At 45.3% G+C, this 18,064-nt stretch overlaps 2 protein-coding genes across 2 annotated transcripts in view; one reads left to right on the forward strand and one right to left on the reverse strand.

Moving 5' to 3' along the window:
- The first annotated feature begins 1,574 nt into the window (after positions 1 to 1,574).
- On the forward strand, positions 1,575 to 12,658 carry BEST2 (bestrophin 2). The gene is made up of 9 exons (XM_066614183.1): positions 1,575 to 1,726; positions 3,066 to 3,160; positions 4,687 to 4,920; positions 6,552 to 6,706; positions 9,760 to 9,837; positions 10,505 to 10,657; positions 10,903 to 10,983; positions 11,246 to 11,400; positions 12,064 to 12,658. The coding sequence occupies exons 1-9, from the start codon at positions 1,575 to 1,577 to the stop codon at positions 12,656 to 12,658; spliced, it is 1,698 nt and encodes a 565-aa protein (XP_066470280.1).
- A 3,911-nt stretch (positions 12,659 to 16,569) lies between these two features.
- Positions 16,570 to 18,064, reverse strand: part of HOOK2 (hook microtubule tethering protein 2) — a 30,710-nt gene continuing 29,215 nt past the window's right edge. The window contains exon 22 of the mRNA XM_066614182.1: positions 16,570 to 17,870. Within this exon, the coding sequence (XP_066470279.1) occupies positions 17,709 to 17,870 (162 nt within the window). The 3' untranslated portion in view covers positions 16,570 to 17,708. The remainder of the gene's footprint in view (positions 17,871 to 18,064) is intronic.

Here is an 18,064-nt window from a genome sequence, read left to right on the forward strand (position 1 = left end):
AATAGTTTCTTTTCCAATACTTTCTGGAAGGAGTGGTAGTCCCTCATTCTCTTGCAGCCAATGAGGGAGAAAAAAGGAAGCATATTATAGAAGATGTTCTCACCAGGAAGATGGAAGATGGACCTGATAGATCCTGGAACTGCCTTCACTGCCTCTTCAACAGTTGTGCATCTGTGCATTCAGAGCTATTATTTCAGTGGCAACTTGATTGAGTTTAATATGATGACTCTGAAATAGTCTTCATTATTGACCTCAATTTGATTGTATTATATAGATGTTTGCTCACAAGTGTACCTTTGGAACAGTGCTATGCTACTTCCTTGATATTACTTGGTCACCTCTTCTACCCTTTCATTTTTTACATTTTCACTGGGGAAGCTCAAGCATTTACAATATCCCTGGGCCTTTCCAGCGCTAAACTGGCAGTTCAGAGCTTGTGTAGGTTTAACTCTCTGTGTAGTCTTCACATGGACAAAAAGTGCCGGTTTCTGCTGTTCTTCAGATATTTGGTATTCAGATTTGTTCAGTATTGCTGTGTGCATACTTGTTCCCAGTGGCCGCTGTGGAAGTGGGTCACATCTTAGCTCGTTTGGATTCTGTATTAATTTGTGCTATCTCTAGTTCTGTGACATGCCTACTGTTCTTTTGATGTTTTGGCTTTACTTGGCTTAAAAAAAACACCACATTTCTTTTTTCTCTCTGAATTCAGGGTATATACCCGCTTAGGTGACCACTTTCTGTACCAGACAAAATTAGCTGTAATCCACAAATGTTTCAGCCAGTATAAACATTAAGTCTTTAAGGTGCCACAAGACCCTCTGTTGCTTTGTATGCTGATTGTAACAAAAAATTGGAAGGAGGAGTTCCATTTTCTTGCCCAGTTGAGCTCAGGAGTGTTTATTCTGTGGAGAGCAATAGGAATTCCAATGTTCAAGCCGAGCATAAAAGGAGGGCCCAAGACAGCACTTCTTTCCATTGTCAAGCAACTTCTTTGCAATGGAAAGAGTGGTTCTTTGAGACCATCTCCCTCTCATTTCCAGATAGTGGCTTTGTGCAAGGGTGAGGTCTTTGGGTTTCAGTAGACTTCGCAACAATGCTGATGTTTATTTTGAGATCTGTAGCAAATAATATAATGTAACCACTTCCAAGCGAAAATCCCCCATTTGCATCCATGCAACTGCTCTACAAAAATGTTCCTATTATATCCTGTTGAGCGGCAGTTTACAAGTTATGTCTTTCCCACAGTGTAGTTTTGATAGCTGCTGAGGCAGCAGTAATGGAGTCATTCCACCTGCCCTGATCCCAAAGTCTGGGCATTTCCATAGCTGTGTTCTCCTTCATCATAGGGAACGCTGCAGGAAGAAGAAGCTCATCATTAATTTGACCCTAGTCTCTCAGAGGTACTGTAGGTATCAGGGCAGGAGTGTTGTTGAAACATAGAGAAGCTTTCTCTGCTGCATAGGATGTTTGTCAGACTAAAAAAGGTGGTGCTACTGATGAGAGATGTTTGCAGTTGTTGAGACCGATCCCTGCTTCCTCCTGCGCTGCAGCTCTGCCGAGTCTCCAGATCTGCCATGACTGTCACTTACACAGCCCGTGTGGCCAATGCCCGCTTTGGCGGCTTCTACAAGCTGCTGCTGCTCTGGCGTGGAAGTATCTACAAGTTGCTCTACAAGGAGTTCCTGGTCTTCTCTGTCACCTACCTGGGACTCAGCCTCACTTATCGGTAAGTGGCAACATGGGGAGGCATGTCCAAGGTCAAGGTCTGGCAAATACTGGTCAAGGTATCCTAGCGCTGCCCCAGGGTAGGAGAAGGACAGACCTTCTGGTCGTCAACTTTCTACAGTCAGGGGTGGTTAAATCCACTTTCTAGCTCTGTGAAACTGTGTGTGTGTTGTGTTCATGTGTGTGTGTGTGTGTGTGTGTGTGTGTGTGTGTGTAAAACCTGGATGCATTTTGATCAAGTTATTTCCACTCAGTCCTTGTCGCAACCTGGGTCCAGCACACAGAGAAATGTATAAATACGGCATTGAGCAATGAGCCAGTTCCATTCTTTTTCACAGATGAGTGATTAGATTGCTTCTGACCCATCCTGAAATGATCCACATCAGTCACAGCCTGTTTAAGTGAAGAGTACTGAGCAGGGCTGGCCCAGCTGAAGTGGTCTCCTTAGTCAGCAGTTCAATGAAGGGCACTTGTTCGTGTCTGCCTACCTGCTTCCACTGCTTCTCCTTCCACTCCCTGAATTGGAAAAGGAAGAGGGAGACAGAGAGGAAGGGGAAATGTTCAGCAAGGGAGATTGCTGAGCTAGAATAGTGGAGAGTGGGAGTAGCAGATGCTAGTGCAACATCAGGCAAGGAGGGGCAGCTTTGGTATGCCTCCTTAGGTGTTGGAAGGTCTGGGGTTGAGGCCCCATGAGAAGCACTTTGTGTACTATGACTCCTCCTGCTTCCCATTTAATTTTGCCATGTTGCAAATTGGAGCAGCTGTGTGTAAGTAAAAGGAGTAAAGTGTGAAAGGACCCTCAACCTATGGGCTGTATAGTTTGTCCTCTCTGACCATAAGCACATAGGTGCTTACCCAGAGTTCAGTGTGAGATTATAGTGGCTGGCTCAGTATATCTTGAGATTCTGACTTAGCTTTGCATGTTTGGCTGTTGTTTTAACTAGGGCAACTCTTGTGTGACTGGAAGAACTGGAGCGGCATCAAACGTCTGGCAGACATATTATCATGCTTACCACTTTCTTTTAACAGACGTATGTGTGGGATACATGCCCATCCCTTTGCGCAACCTAGATTTTTGCAGAAGTGTGTGGTGTGAGTCCTCCTGGCATTTGCCTGTTTCAAACACTCTAGTGTGTAAATTGCCCCAATATTTACACCTGGTTCCACCCTAACGTTTTAAAACAACTGCTACTTCCGGGTTTCCATTAACAGCCTGTGCTTGCCCTTCAGGCTAGGTGGATCTTGGCAAGTCTGTCCCTGCCTCTATGTGTGGGTGTGAGCAACCCCTCACATGCACACACCCTTCTTAATCCTTTTCTCTGTCTTATTTCCATCTACAGCTATGTCTTAGATGAGCATCAGAAACGGAACTTTGAAAAACTGGTCATTTACTGTGACAACTATGCCAATCTCATCCCTGTATCCTTTGTTCTGGGTGAGTTCTTCCTGCGTGCCTCCTCCCTTATGCATGGGCCCATCCCAGCCTCTATGTGCTGGAGCAGGCATTCCCTCCAATATGTCTAGCTCTTGCTTTTGTTTGCCCTTGGCCAGCTGCAAAGGGGATGGGCAATACAGGGTAAGCAGACTATCACTTTTGTGTTGACATGACATGTTAAGTTGACCTTGTGAGGGTGTAATTCAGGTCTTTCGTTTACTTTTGTGTAGCAGCCACTCATGGCTGTGGATCAGAACCACAGTGTGAAGGTAGGGGAAATGTTAACCCTTTCCTTCAATGCTATTTTGCTTCTGAAAATTGTGCCCTGGCGTGGCTATTTAACTCTTGAAGTGCCATTTGCAAGAGTTGTTACAAAAGCCTGAACGATATGTACCAAGTCAAATATAATTGTATTGTAGATGCTTGCATGTTTTAAAAGCGACTTATTGTTTGATTTCTGGTTTTCACACTATTTCTCTGAGATTTTGCAATCGCTAAACAATATAAATGAAACTAACCAGGGTAACCTTCTGAGTATAAAAGCCAAAAATGGCTCCTGGTGTTGATTTAGGTTTGACTTTTCCCAGTCTCTCAAGGCCTTCTAGATCTGGGCTGTACTTCGGGAAGCCTGGTAGACTTGGGCTCCCAAGTCTGTGCTGCAACTGACAGCAGGAGGGGAGGGACCTCAGCCTTGAGTACAGCTGCCATGCTTGTGGGTGGAGGGAGCCTCACTCTGGCTGCGAGATAGGTAGACCTGATCCCATGGACAACAAGGAAGGCTGACTTCTGGTAGGCCAACTGGGAGGCCAGGTGTATCTGGCAGGTAGACCTGGCCACCGCATCAGGAAACTCGGTAGACTTGGGTTCTGGAGATTTTTTCTGCTGTTGTTGCCCCTCCCCCATCCTGTTTTGTCCCCTCCCACCCCCATTCCGCCCCCTGCCCTCCAAACTGGGTGATACCAACTCTAGTGACGCCACTGCTGGCATGGCAGAGGATGTTGTGGGCTGTAATCACTTTCCCTGGAAACTGGGTAGGGCATGGGTGATTCACGCACATTTTAGAAAATGGCTAACTTCCAAGGCAGGTTCTGGGGTTCATGAGGATGTGAACCATGTTTTAAGGAGAATGGGAATCCCCACCATTAAGGAGAATGGGAATGAGAATGGGAATGGGAATCCCACCACCTGTAAAACTTACAAGACAGTTGCTGGGGTTCACATCCTCCCAAAAACAAGAAAAACCAACCAGGTGAGGAAGCTTGGTCTCCTTAATCCTGGATGTATTATCTTTGACTGTGGTAATTCAGTGAAGACACACACACTGCCGTTGCTCAGACAGCATACTTTTGTTTCATTGTACTTTCAGTTGTTTACAGGACTGAGCTTGGCTTTCTGATGTTCACAACAGGTTCTGGTTCTGAGCTCCAAATTACTTTTGAGCTTCATGTTAGCTCAGACTCGTGTGCATGTAAAAAAGAGTGAGAGCGAGTGTAATGTAAGCTTTCCCATCACCCGGGTTAATTCAGGTTTCTATGTGACTCTGGTGGTGAACCGCTGGTGGAGCCAGTACACCTGCATGCCTATGCCAGATCGCCTGATGTGTGCCATCTCTGGGAATGTGCATGGTGTAGACGAGAGAGGACGGCTTTACCGGCGAACTCTCATGCGGTACTGCAGCCTTTCAGCTGTGTTGATCCTGCGCTCCGTCAGCATTGCTGTGTTCAAGCGCTTCCCCACCATCGACCATGTGGTGGAGGCAGGTGAGTTTAACACTGGAGACCTTTCTTCTCATGTCACTGATAGGATTCTAGAGACAAAATTGCTGGGGGGGAGGCAGCAAGCCACAGCTGTGAGTGCAGCTCCTTGTTAGAGTTAGGAGAGAGAAGCTGAGGACCTCTGTCTGAAACCCTGGAGAGCTGCTGCCGGTCAGAGTGTGCAATCCTGAGCTAGACGGACCAATGAGCTGACTCAGGAGAAGGCAGCTTCCTGTGTTGTTCATCTGGAATGTGTTGTTTTGTGAATGCTACCATTATGCAGGATAAAAATGGAAGAGAAGAGAATAAAAAATTGCTTATTACCCTTGCTAATTGGGTAAGAGGCACTTTTTCAAGTGGGTGCTCCTCTTTTATTTAGCAGGGGGAGAGTAATTGGCCCTCCTCACCCCAGTAGTGTCTTTTCCAGTGACTGTCTACTGGTGTTTTGCATCTTTTAGATTGTGAGCTCTTTTGGGACAGGGAGCCATTAGTTATTTGATTTTTCTCTGTAAACCGCTTTGTGAACTTTTGTTGAAAAGTGGTATATAAATACTGTTCATCATCATCATCATCATCATCATCATCATCATCAATGGAAGAGTATATTGAACATAGATTCCGATTAAAATATAAGCTTTACATTCAAACTATAGACGCAGAAAATGCAAAGAGGGATTTAAGTATCACTTATGAAATAGACCAAGAATAAACAATTGTGATGGAGCAGGGCTGAGTAAAAATGCTATCCTTTCTGAAGGATATTCTGAAGGGTCTATGTTGACCCCCAAAGTTCACTGTAACACTAGAAGGTGCTCTCCAATCTGGAAAATGCACATACAGTCATCACTCAGGGGATACATTCCCATTGCCACCATGGATACCCAAAACCATGAATAGCGGTGAACCCCACTTACTGTGTCGCTGCAAGGCATTCTGGAGTGCGACTGGAAGCTGCAAGGCATTCTGATAGTGTTCTCATTGTTGCGTTGTCTGGGTCCTCTTGTTGTCTGTCTTTGTTGGCAGACCTCCAACCTTCTACCAGGAAGCAGGTCGGCCAACGAAGATGGACAGCGAGAGGACTCAAACAGCACAGGAGACAGCAACAGGAAGGCTGCAAAGGAGGACAATGGAACTAAGACATATGAGTTATGAGTGTGATGGGGGGTGATGGGGCATGATGGGGAATTCATGACCCATGGGTAACTGAAACCACAAAACCAAGTCCGCAGAAATGGGGGGTTACTGCATTTTCCATTTAGATACCATGGGCATAATCTCGCCTTGCTAAAGTTTGACATGTTTAATGTTATCCTTTGATTTGAATAGGACAGTTCAGCATGCACTTACATCTCTCCCATTGAAATCAGTGGAAATGACAAGTGCTTGATTTTGGCTGGATTATGTTTCATGAATTTGAACAGCTTTTCAGTGTATCATACATACGAACGTAGCTTTAGTGTAACTTCTGGTACTTCATAGGTAGAAATGGATGTTACGCTCCTACTTTGGGTATGCATTAACTACATCCCAGCCATATTGAGTGAACATAGTGAGAACATAAGACTGAACCTACTTAACAAATGCTGCTGGAGGTCATAAAGTCAGTGTATTTCTAACATCTCTGTCATTGCTTCAAGGGTTCATGACAAGGGAAGAGCGCAAGAAATATGAGAACCTTAACTCTTCCTACAACAAATACTGGATCCCCTGTGTTTGGTTTACCAACTTAGCTGCACAGGCACGCAAAGAGGGTCGTATACGTGATAACAATGCTCTCAAACTACTCACAGAGGTGAGGTTGGGAATCCTGGTGCTTTGATTGTGGGCATATCTAATACATTAGTTTACAGTGCTATTCTGCACCCAAGCAGTGCCAGCAGTGCTGTTGCATCAGCAAAATGTCCAAGCAATGTCTGTCATAGCCTAAGTCCATCCAGTACAAAGAGTGTGGGGAAACAGGAGGCCAAACATGCGTCCATGGTGATGCAGTCCTCTCAGTAACCCACCAGCATCCATGGAAACCCCAACACCGCCCACCAATCAGGGAAGCATCAGCAGGTTGAACCAAGTAAGGAGTAGTGGCAGGCACAGGTTCAGTGGGGCTACCACACTCACCTATTACATGACTGGTCAGAAACACTCATGGCAGAGACAGAAGACGAGATGGAGGTAGGTCTAGAACAGGGGTCTCCAAACCTTTTGGCCAGAGGGCCACATCAAATATCTGGCATGGTGTTGAGGGCTGGAAAAAAATTTAAATATAAAATTTAAATAAATAAACTAGAGATGGAACTTAGATGAGTGAATAAATGAATGAATGGCTTCATTCATTCAACCTCTCTGGCCCTCAGAACACCCTCCAGACACAACCAGAGCACAGCTCTGGTCGTGTTCAGTTGAGTGGGCCAGAGGCTTTCAGGGGACAAGAGCCTGGCTGCGGGCCAGATAGAGGCTTGCTGTGGGCAGCATCTGGCCCCTGGGCCAGGGTTTGGAGACCCCTAGTCTAGATCAACCAGTGGTTAGCCTACAGAGCTGCTCTCTAATCATTCAGCCACAGAAGGGAACACACAAGGAGCACTCCATGGGACATTTTAGCTTCCTGCCACAGCACAAGAACTGGCAAATCTGGTTAGGAGGCTATAGCACACAGACCAATCAAAGGGAGCTCTGCATGGGCCAATCAGTGGGGTTACACATGCACATGGCTCCTACTACAGCAGCCCACTCATTTAATCACACATACGTATTGATACCGAGCTAAACGAACGCATCAGTAAAGCAGCTACCACATTTTCCAGACTCACAAAGAGAGTCTGGTCCAACAAGAAGCTGACAGAACATACCAAGATCCAGGTCTACAGAGTTTGCGTCTCGAGTACACTTCTGTACTGCAGCAAGTCATGGACTCTTCACTCACAACAGGAGAAGAAACTGAATACTTGCCACATGCGCTGCCTCTGACGCATCCTTGGTATCACCTGGCAGGACAAAGTTCCAAACAACACAGTCCTGGAACGAGCTGGAACCCCCAGCGTGTATACAGTGCTGAAACAGAGATGCCTGCGTTGGCTTGGTCATGTCGTGAGAATGGGCGATAGTTGGATCCCGAAGGATCTCCACTATGGAGAACGTGTGCAGGGAAAGCACCCTAAGGGTAGACCACAGCTGCACTACAAGGATATCTGCAAGAGGGATCTGAAAGCCTTAGGAATGAACCTCAACAGATGGGAAACCTTGGCCTCTGAGTGTTCTGCTTGGAAGCAGGCTGTGCAGCATGGCCTTTCCCAGTTTGAAGAGACACTTTGCCAACAGACTGAGGCAAAGAGCCAAAGAAGGAAGGCCCATAGTCAGGGAGATAGAACAGGGACACACTATACTTGCTCCCAGTGTGGAAGGGATTGTCACTCCCGAATCGGCCTTTTCAGCCACACTAGACACTGTGCCAGAACCACCATTCAGAGCATGATACCATAGTCTTTCGAGACTGAAGGTTGCAAACAGCATACTGTTCTCTTTGCATCATTGCTGGTGCCTGCTGTACAGCAGTCCTGGCATTCCTGTCATCATGCTGCACTCCCTCTCATCCCCATTTGTCTGCCTTATATATCACAGCAGCAGAAAATAGGTGGCTCCCCCCCCCCCCCCGAGCCGGAGGAATCAGAGAGTGAACTGCTGTAGTTCCTGAGTCCTGCTAGCAGAGGGTTTGCTCCTCCCTCCTCTGCAGAGTGCCACCCTTAGGCCAGACGTAAGAACCACTAACGTGGGGAGAAGGAATCCGTGTCTGCTAACAGAGAGACCCAAGTGTGATCAAGGTAAAGCCTTATTGCACAGTCTCAAAAACAGAACAACACCGGAAAGAGAAAAACAGAATCAGGGTTACCAGCCACCTCATCATAGCAGAGCTCTTGTGCCTTTGCAAATAGTCTGACAGATAGTCATGTAGCAGGTGTCAGTGAGGTCTTGCTACACCAGTTGGTTCACAGTCTGTCATGGAGGTTGCAAAGCAAAAGGGGCTTAACTGGAACAAGTAGGTCAGCAATCTCCCATAGAGAAACAGCTGGGGTCACACTGATCACCTCTGCCAACCGAGCTGGTGCCATGCTATTTTGCAGCCTAGGCAAGGCTAATTACTTACACTCCTCCAAAAAATTTCATAAGACTTTATAATTAATTATATTCAGTAGCACTATTGTGGTATTTATCTTAAAATAAAAAAAATGTCTGTTGTATTTTTTTAATGGGTTAAGTAACCTAATCTGTATAAAACTGTGCCCCTCAAAGTTCAGTACAGCACCATTGCACAGATGTTCCAGGTGCCTCCAAAGATGGAAATGGGGTACAATGTGAGACTTTGTCACTGCCCCTAGAACTATAGTGCATTGGTGGGTTCAAGGGCATACTCCATATGCTACCATTCAGAACAGTGTTTCTGTTGTGCTGGAAACTGTTGGTCTGATGAGTGCTAAGTGTCCCAAAATCTCAGTGCTCCAAACTACAATTCTCAGGATTCTGTGAGAATGCCCTGTCAGTTAAATTGGTATAAAGCTATACCATAACTATACAGTGTGAATTTAAGGCTAAACCAGGACAGCATACGTTCACTGGCAGCTACCCTTTCTCAATATGCATCCCTTATGGAATGAAGCATGCTCCCTTGCTCTTTGAACTACTGTATATTTCTGTACTTGGCTTCTGATTCAGGGAATCTTCCAGAGCCCAGATCATGTTGAGTATTGTAGTGAGGGAGAAGCCCTCTCCAATTTGGTCCCTGCTTTGGGAACACAGAATAGTTTAAATTGGGTGGAGATTTCTGCACGTCATGTTTAGTTATGGCTGTTTCCTCAGGAGCTGAATCTCTTTCGAGGCAACTGCAGCATGCTCTACCACTATGACTGGATCAGCGTACCACTGGTCTACACACAGGTGAGTTATGGAACCTTTCCCCATCAGTTAATGGGAGTATGTAAAGGACACATGAGAACCTGTGCTAAACTGTGTTGTTTACACACCTCTCATCTGCCAAGACTTCCAAAGGCAGGACATAAAATCTCAGCAAATATGCATTCCCAAAGCTCTGTTTACTGAGGTAATTCTTCAGGGGGGGCATGTGAGAGCGTGTTGGTGGGAAAGAGGGAGAAGTGCTTATCCCCTCCACCCACAAATTCTCCCCATGAAAGATCCCCCAAGGCACCATATCCTCCCTCACTAGCTGGGCCTACTTCAGGTTTCTGAGCCCAGCTGGGGAGAAAATAAATGGCCCAGGATGTAGGGGAGAATCAACTCTGAGGGGAAGCTTATCTACTCCCCGTACCCAACGATTCTGCTCTGCAAATGCCCCCACCCCTGAATTATGAGTAGTGGCTACTGCAATGAAGAAACCTTTTGAAACTATTCTTAAACTGGTTTTACCTCCTTCATTTATGATTTTATTGTTGCACGAGTAGTTTTCTATTGCTTTAAAAACTAGTTCTGTGAACTCTCCCATGCTGAAGAGCAGAGCACAGATTCATTGTCTAAATAACAAAAAAAAAAAACAACAAAAAACAGAGTGAAACCCCATTCCTATACCATTTTTTTATTGCTCTGACAGGTAGTTACTATTGCTGTATACAGCTTCTTTGTAGCTTGTCTCATTGGGCGGCAGTTCCTTGACCCGAACCAGGGCTACAAAGGACATGATCTGGATCTGCGGGTCCCTGTTTTCACCCTGCTGCAGTTCTTCTTCTATGTTGGATGGCTCAAGGTATGCCAGGGTGGAGGTGGGTTAAGATGAACTGGGCTATTTAAGGGCATCTTGTTTGGGCGAGAAAGTGATCAGGGACAGAGAGATTGTCAGTCAGCCCTGTCTGGAAGCCAAGGAAAGGGGTGGCAGATATTGTTCCTTTTTGGCATGTCTGTAAAGTTGGAGCCATGGCTATATGGAGGGATGGGCACACAGCCTGACATGTGAGCCTCCTTTTCTTTACTGTGGATCTATGAACATTCCAGGTGGCCGAGCAGCTCATCAATCCTTTTGGGGAAGATGATGATGACTTTGAAACCAACCTACTGATTGACAGGAATTTACAGGTAACTCTACCCTCTACTCTTCTGTTCAGGACTGGACAAAGCAACACTGGTGAAATGGATCAGTTCTGCTCTTGTTTAAATGGTGGATAATCTTCATTGACTGACAGTTGCAAATCCAAGACAAGGGTGCCAGTTCCAGTTTGTAAAATCTCCCAAGAATACATCATAGTGCTACTTCCTAGGCCTCCTCAAGGTCTAAGCCCCTAAACCAGCACTCTTATTCTGGAAGTGATTCTTATCGTTCCCCTTCCTGTCTCTACAGGTCTCCATGATGGCTGTGGATGAAATGTATGGGGACCTACCTCTCCTGGAGAAGGATCGCTACTGGGATGCGTCAAACCCTCGAGCCCCATACACTGCAGCCACTGTTTTCCTGTTGCATCAGCCAAATTTCCAGGGCTCCACTTTTGATATGACGTAAGTTCAAGAGGGCAGGGATTTCTTCTCATATGAGACTACATTCTTATGCTTTTAAAGTGCGAGGGAGGTACACCTCAGGAGGGTAGTTTTCACAGAGTAAAACTGGAGGTTTTTCTTTGTTCTTCCTTCTTGTGACTAGGACTGGAGCTGGGTTCTTCAATACAGTGGTTCCCAACCTGGGGTACACGTACCCCTGGGATACTTGCCAGGACCTTTGGGACTAAAAAAAAATTGAATAATGGCAGAAAAAGGCAGGACTGTATTAGAATGCCTTGTGGGGGTGGCAAGGCAGGAAGGAAGGCAGCTAGCAGGCCCACCAACTGCTGGTTTTTAGTCATCAAATTGTGTATTAACAGACATGGATCAGTAGTTGAAAACAAATTTGAAATAACAGCAACTATATTAATTACTAACATTTGCTAATATGATGGGTACAATTTATGGAAATGGGCTGCCAAGGGGTATGCAAATGAAAAAAGTTGGGAACCACTGATCCAACACACATAAAGCCCTCTAGTGGCAAAAGTGAAAATATGCTCAGATTCCCATTCCCAACCACAGAATTGTCATTCCATAGCGGTGGAAAGTGGAAGAGTGAGAGCGTATGGCAACTTGTGGTGGTTGAGCTGCTCCCTTGAACACCCTTTCCTTGATTTTCAGTCTGGCCAAGGAAGACATGCAGTTCCAGCCTCCCCAAGAGATTGCAGAACACCTGGAGCAGAGCCGCCATGTACCTGCACACCTCTTGAACCGCTTGCTTTCCACAGCCTCAGTACCTGGTGGCTTTGGTCGCCGACTATCTCTGCTGAGGCGCAAGAACAGCTGTGTCTCTGAAGCATCTACCACCTATAGTTGCCTCTGTCAGGACGCCCACAGCACAGACTGCACCTGTGGGCCTCCTGGCCAGAGTGCATTCATCAGTTCTGAGGCAGATGGGGAACCTGGCCCTGATGCCCCTGGCCTAGGCACGGATACACATGCTGACATCCCTGAGGTCCATAGTGATGGATTGAGTGACCCAGCTCAGAGTACACCAGATCATGAGACTGCTGTGGCTAATCCAAAAGGTGCAGTCCCCCTTGTGGATACATCTGTTGTGGCAACAGATGTTGCCTTGTCTCAGCCTCTCCTAGACCATGGTCTTTCAGATGCTTCCTTCTTTCACAACTCAAAGGAGAGCCACAGCAAGAATCTTTCCACAGCCACCTACCCCCCCTGGCTACAGAGCCCCATTGAAGAGGAAAACATGGCATGAACTAAAACTCTAGTCTCTACAGGCTGAAGTGGAACTAGGGCAAGGAGTGACCCACTAGAAGGTACTGCTAGCATCAGGTTCTGGAAACAGGGGTACAGAGGCTAATGCAATAGCCTTTGTGGCTGGCATCACAGGGAAATTTAAATTTGTCATCTTCTAAATTTGTAACTCTCAGCACTGGCCCTGGGCAAGTGGCTTGTAAAGCACACATCTAGTGGCCACCTGGTCTTTTTTTGCCATGGTATAGGGCAGAGGAGGAAGAACCTCTTCCTGACTCAGATGAAATACTGTAAATATCAAACCTTTTTTCCTCTTACCCACTAAAAATATATCTTTTTGCTTGCTTACGACTAATATCTACAGCTATTAAATGTGGACACAGAGGGACAACCCTGGATACCAGCTAACTGCCAATAGCCTTCTATCCCAGCCTAACCCATGGCCAATGCTGATTATTGTATCTAATCCTTTCCTCTCATAGTCAGATAATGAGGAAAACAGGGAAAGAAAGTATGGTAAATACTTCAGGTTTCCTCCCAAGCCTTCTATACAAATTTGTTTTAAAACCTCACTTTTGTATTTTATTAAAATTATATTTTGTCTAGAGCAATATTTTGTGAGGAGTGTATATTGACACCATACTTATTCAACATCATAGTCTGCCAAAAGGTTCAGTTGTAGCTTACACAAAGGCATTATATTAAACTTGCCCTTTTTGTTGCATATTATTTGTTGTTGACTGAAAAAGGTTTGTTTTAATTACAAGACTAGGACTATTACTGAACATATCAATGACAAAGCTCTAACATATTTTAGTGCTTTGTTATAATCCCAGTGAGTGACAACAGCTGAGGAAGAGAAGTGGTTTTAGTTAGAAGCCATAGGCACATGGCATGGGCTGAAGGCCTATGAGGCAGCAATGTGGCTGCAGTCTGGCAGATCTAGCTTGGTTAGCACCTAGATGGGTGGCTACAAGGGAATTTCATGTACACCACCTTGAGATTCATTCTGGAAGTCTGGTTATACATGTCATCAGTTCCTGACACTTATGCCAGAAGATTTTCATAGGAATGTGGCTTTATTTTTTAACTAATGTGATTATAGTGTTAATCTGACCTATCCTCCTCTCTCCCCATCCTAGCCCAGGTACTTGTTAGATCTATCCTACGTTTAAAAACATTGTTGGTACTGGCTTCTCTCTTTTCCTAGAAATTGGAAAACCACCCAAAAAGATTGTAGATAACCAACACAGCCCGGCAGTCAAAGAAAGATCGAACAGCACCCATTTAGGCCTGATAACAGTATGGTGGAAGTGATCCTGGTTTCTGAATTCAAAGACATGCACTGTGCTGAAGTCAAGCACCCAGTCTATCTACATAGCTGTAATTGACCGAGACACCACATGCTATTGTATGTCCAAATACTGCAGGTCTAGAAGTAGTGTTACTGTATTAGACATCCAGATCTATGTCTTGCAATAGGACCTTTCTAAAGGAAAGATGTGTTACTTTGCAGTGACCTTAAAAGTTTTTTTTAAAGCTACAGTTCCTTACACAACACTGGAAAGGTAAGATGAATTGCCCTAGGTCAGTGGTTCTCAAACTTTCTGGGAGATTTACTCCGGGAGTAATTCTTTGTGGGGGGGGGGGCAGGGGGAAAGCAGCAAAGCTATCTGCAGGATCACCCCTGCGGGAGAGGGGTTGCTATTTTTAACAAAACATGTGCTCCCAAGGTCCAGGGGCTCCCCGCGGCTTCTAAACAGTGAAAGTTACAAGCGTGATGAAACCAGAAATTCCACTTCTGGTTTTGTCGTGCTTGCAACTTTCACTGCTTAGAAACCGCGGAGAGCCCTGCAAGCGCTCCGCAGGGCCCCCCCCACACCCCCTGGACCCTGGGAGCACATATGTTTTGTTAAAATAGCACCCTTTCCCGCAAAGGGGCACGAACCTGCAGATCGCTTTGCTGCTTTCCCCCTGCCCCGCCCCTTAAAGGGAACAGGGCATTGTTACACAAGCTGGTGGGTCACAACCCACCAGTTTGAGAACCACTGCCCTAGGTCATTCTTCTACCAATGTTCAACTTGTCAAAAGCTACTTTACTTTTAGATGGACAGCATGTTTCTAAAGGTACTCAACATATCATAGCTTACATATTCATATCCCTTATAAGTCTACTGCCATGCTCTACCCAGCCCTGTCAACTCGACTAACTGTGCTGGAATGAAGTGCAACACATTTCTCCAACGAGTGCTAGTGAAAATCGTACTTCTTTTTGTTATAAAAACATTGCCCGACAGCTACTGGCCTGTCTCAGATATAGCAAATGACCAAGTCAGGCTACAAGTCTCAAGTAATTATAAGACTGTGGCATCAGAAGCCACACACACAAGTTAAATCTAACCTTCCATGAGTTTAATAACTAGTCCAAGTTTCTTCCTCTACCCCAGTGTTTCTCAAACTGAGAGTCAGAACCCACTAAAGGGGCCCCCATTCATTTCAATATTTTATTTTTAATGAATTGATGCTCCCATGGTATGTGACTGCATTTGGGGAAATGTTACAGACCTGTATTTTTAACAAGCTACTATGTATATTCTTTTAACAATGACAGTAAATGGGACTTACTCCTGAGTAAGGCTGCAATCTAACCATACTATCCTGAGAGTAAGTCCCACTGAACAAAATAGGACTTCTGAGTAGACCTGGTTACACTTGTGCCCACACTTGTGCCCTAAGTGTGGGTAGCATTGTTAAAAAATTTCCTGCTTGATGATGTCACTTGCAGTGGGTCTTGACAGCTTCTCATTCTAAAAAGTGGGTCCCCATGCTAAATGTGTGAGAACCACTGCTCTAACCTTATCCTAGTCCCTGAACTATTACATGATACTGAAGTTATTTGCAAGCTGTGGTGCAATTCAGTAATGTTTTGCGCTGTTTTCATCCGATGTTTTATCCGACTAGGATGCTTTTATGTAATAGAACAGGAAGACTTGATTGAAGGTAGGAAAAATGTAATACATTTTGTCTACCAATAGCATCCTCTGGTTAAAATTACCACTAAACCACAACTTCTCCAGTTGGAGAAGTTTGGGCCCAAGTATGGTATGATATATTCTGCATTCCTACCTGATGTTTCTGAGCAATGCTGCCACTAGCACCATTACTCCAAGGCACTCAGAGGTCTATATTATATTATGGCAGCAAGTGGTGAATACCCTATTTTAATCATGTCTAATGATAACATCATCCTCTCTGTAATAGAGCTAAACTCAGGATAGTATTGTGCCCGGCAAAAGAAAATTCAAGAGACACTTTGAATTTCAGCTAGTAATTCAGACCAAGGGAAAACAGATTCTGAAGTAGGGCAAGCATCCAGGAAATTGCTTGCCCTTCTCAGTCTCAATAAGGAACTGAGATTGATGAGCTTATCAAATTTGGGGGAGGGGGTGGGAGAGAAGTCCCACTTCAAAAGTAATAACAGGTCAGACCTGCACCTGCTCCATCAGTGTTCAAATGCTATGGCAAGGAAATGCTAAAACTACCACTTTAGAGCAGGGCTGGTTGAATCCCGCGCCAAGGGCTGAATCCAGGGTTAGGCTGAATCCATTTGTGCCATGAATGGACCTTTTGTTTCACTTTGATGCTGTGTGAAGTCCCCCTCATTTGGGGACAGGGATGCTCTGAGCAGTCACATCTGCCTGGGCATCCTGTGTGCGGCCCTCTGGCATGGCAGGCAGACAATATGATTGCCCAGAGCAACCCTGTCCCCCAAATGAGGGGGACTTCATATAGCGCCAAAGCGGAACAGAAAGCGGTCCGAATGGGGACTGCTTTTCCATTGCACAGCGATGACAAGTTTGGCCACAACTGTCCTACACCAAAAGCATCAGAGGAATGAGAAGCAACAGGAAATATTTTCACTTCTTTATTTGTAGTGTAAAGGTTCTATAGATAGATACTCCCATACCACTGTATGTCAGGCTTCAGCCAAATAGAAAAATAAAGAGGCAGACATACCTGCCTGGATGAAGATAGCTTTACAAAATGTATAATTTACAGCATTAAAACTATGATCTTTACTAAAAATCAAAACTTTAAAAGATAACAGATTTTTAAAAAGGATACTGCATCCTGCAACTCCTCCTAGGTTGGGAATATGATCCAAAAGGAGATGGCATAATAATGGGGAAAAAACCAAAAAGGGACAGGGCAACACTTAAAACACCAGATTCTATATATTGCTGTAAACACAGTACAGTTACAGGTATGCACACAAACTCTGAATGGGCAAGACTGCAAGCTCTCCTCACTTCCCAGCCCATTCCCTTCTTAGAAGGGAACCATGAGCCACTAAAAAAAACTGTGTCAGATGTGCCTCAGGCACTACAATGGCTACTGGGGGTGAGGTGATGAAGAGAATGCAAACTGGTTCAGGAGTGACTGCTGTCATCTTTGAAGGAGTCAAACTTGATCATGGGACTAAGATCACAGCAGCCAGCGCTTCTTTATGCATTCATCACCATCGCGGGCAGTGTTGTTTGCAATGGCACTCTTACTGCTCCAGTGGGGGAAAAGATTAGAATTGCAGCAAATACAGGACAACCACCCTAAGCAGTGTGAAAAAGAGATCCTTGGGTAAAGAGTGCTTTACGTGTAGGGCCTGGGTGGGAACAGGGCAATGCAGAGGACCTGCACAAACCAGAATTTAAGAGGGTAGATCGATAAGGAGTGGCAGTTAGAAAGTGTCTCCAAAAGGCACTGCCTTTCTAACAACCCCTACTGTGGTGGAAGGGTTAGCTAGACCTGCCTCTGCTAAGGAATTTTTGCTGTCCAAAATTCCTCTCTTTCCAGAAATAAAAGCCACAACATGGCACAGGGGAAGCCTGAGCAGTAGAAATGTCATTCCAACAACAGGGATAGAAAAACCAAGTTCCCAAGGACATTTCATTTGCATGGAGACTAGGAGGCTCAGATCACACCCTCTTTGAACACTGCACCCAAAGAAGCACTCGCTATAAGATTCACAGGACAGCTTCACCAGATTAGGACAACTAAGAAGGCTTGTCTGCACCAACGTATCGGAGGAAGGGCTGAGCTTGGCTCAGGTGGCCCCGTCGTGCATTGGTGGCCAATCTTTGCTGAGCCAAGAAGGACTGGACTGTTGTCGTGGCAGCTGATCGCTCCTCTGTGGCTCGCTGCTGCAGAGCCAGGCCCTGCAGTAAAGCAAGAGGGAGAGATGTAAGAGCTTTTTTCCTTGCAACATCAAACTGTTGAATCAAAGTTTCTCAACATTCCTCCTTCCCAGGGTTCAATCTGCCCCAACTCTCCAGATTCTGCATCAAAAAGGTCAAGTTCTGTGACTCATGCATGAGTTTGTTTATATTAAATATCTATATATCCCATTTTC

The sequence above is a fragment of the Tiliqua scincoides genome, chromosome 2 (assembly GCF_035046505.1).
Source record: "Tiliqua scincoides isolate rTilSci1 chromosome 2, rTilSci1.hap2, whole genome shotgun sequence".
NCBI classification, from domain to species: Eukaryota; Metazoa; Chordata; class Lepidosauria; order Squamata; family Scincidae; genus Tiliqua; species Tiliqua scincoides.

Excerpts from the sequence above, each read along its gene's own strand:
- BEST2 (XM_066614183.1), top strand. The coding sequence starts at position 1,575 with ATGACTGTCACTTACACAGCCCGTGTGGCCAATGCCCGCTTTGGCGGC. Across the intron at positions 1,727-3,065 it reads GGACTCAGCCTCACTTATCG|CTATGTCTTAGATGAGCATC; the intron begins GTAAGTGGCAAC and ends TTCCATCTACAG. Across the intron at positions 3,161-4,686 it reads CCCTGTATCCTTTGTTCTGG|GTTTCTATGTGACTCTGGTG; the intron begins GTGAGTTCTTCC and ends GGGTTAATTCAG.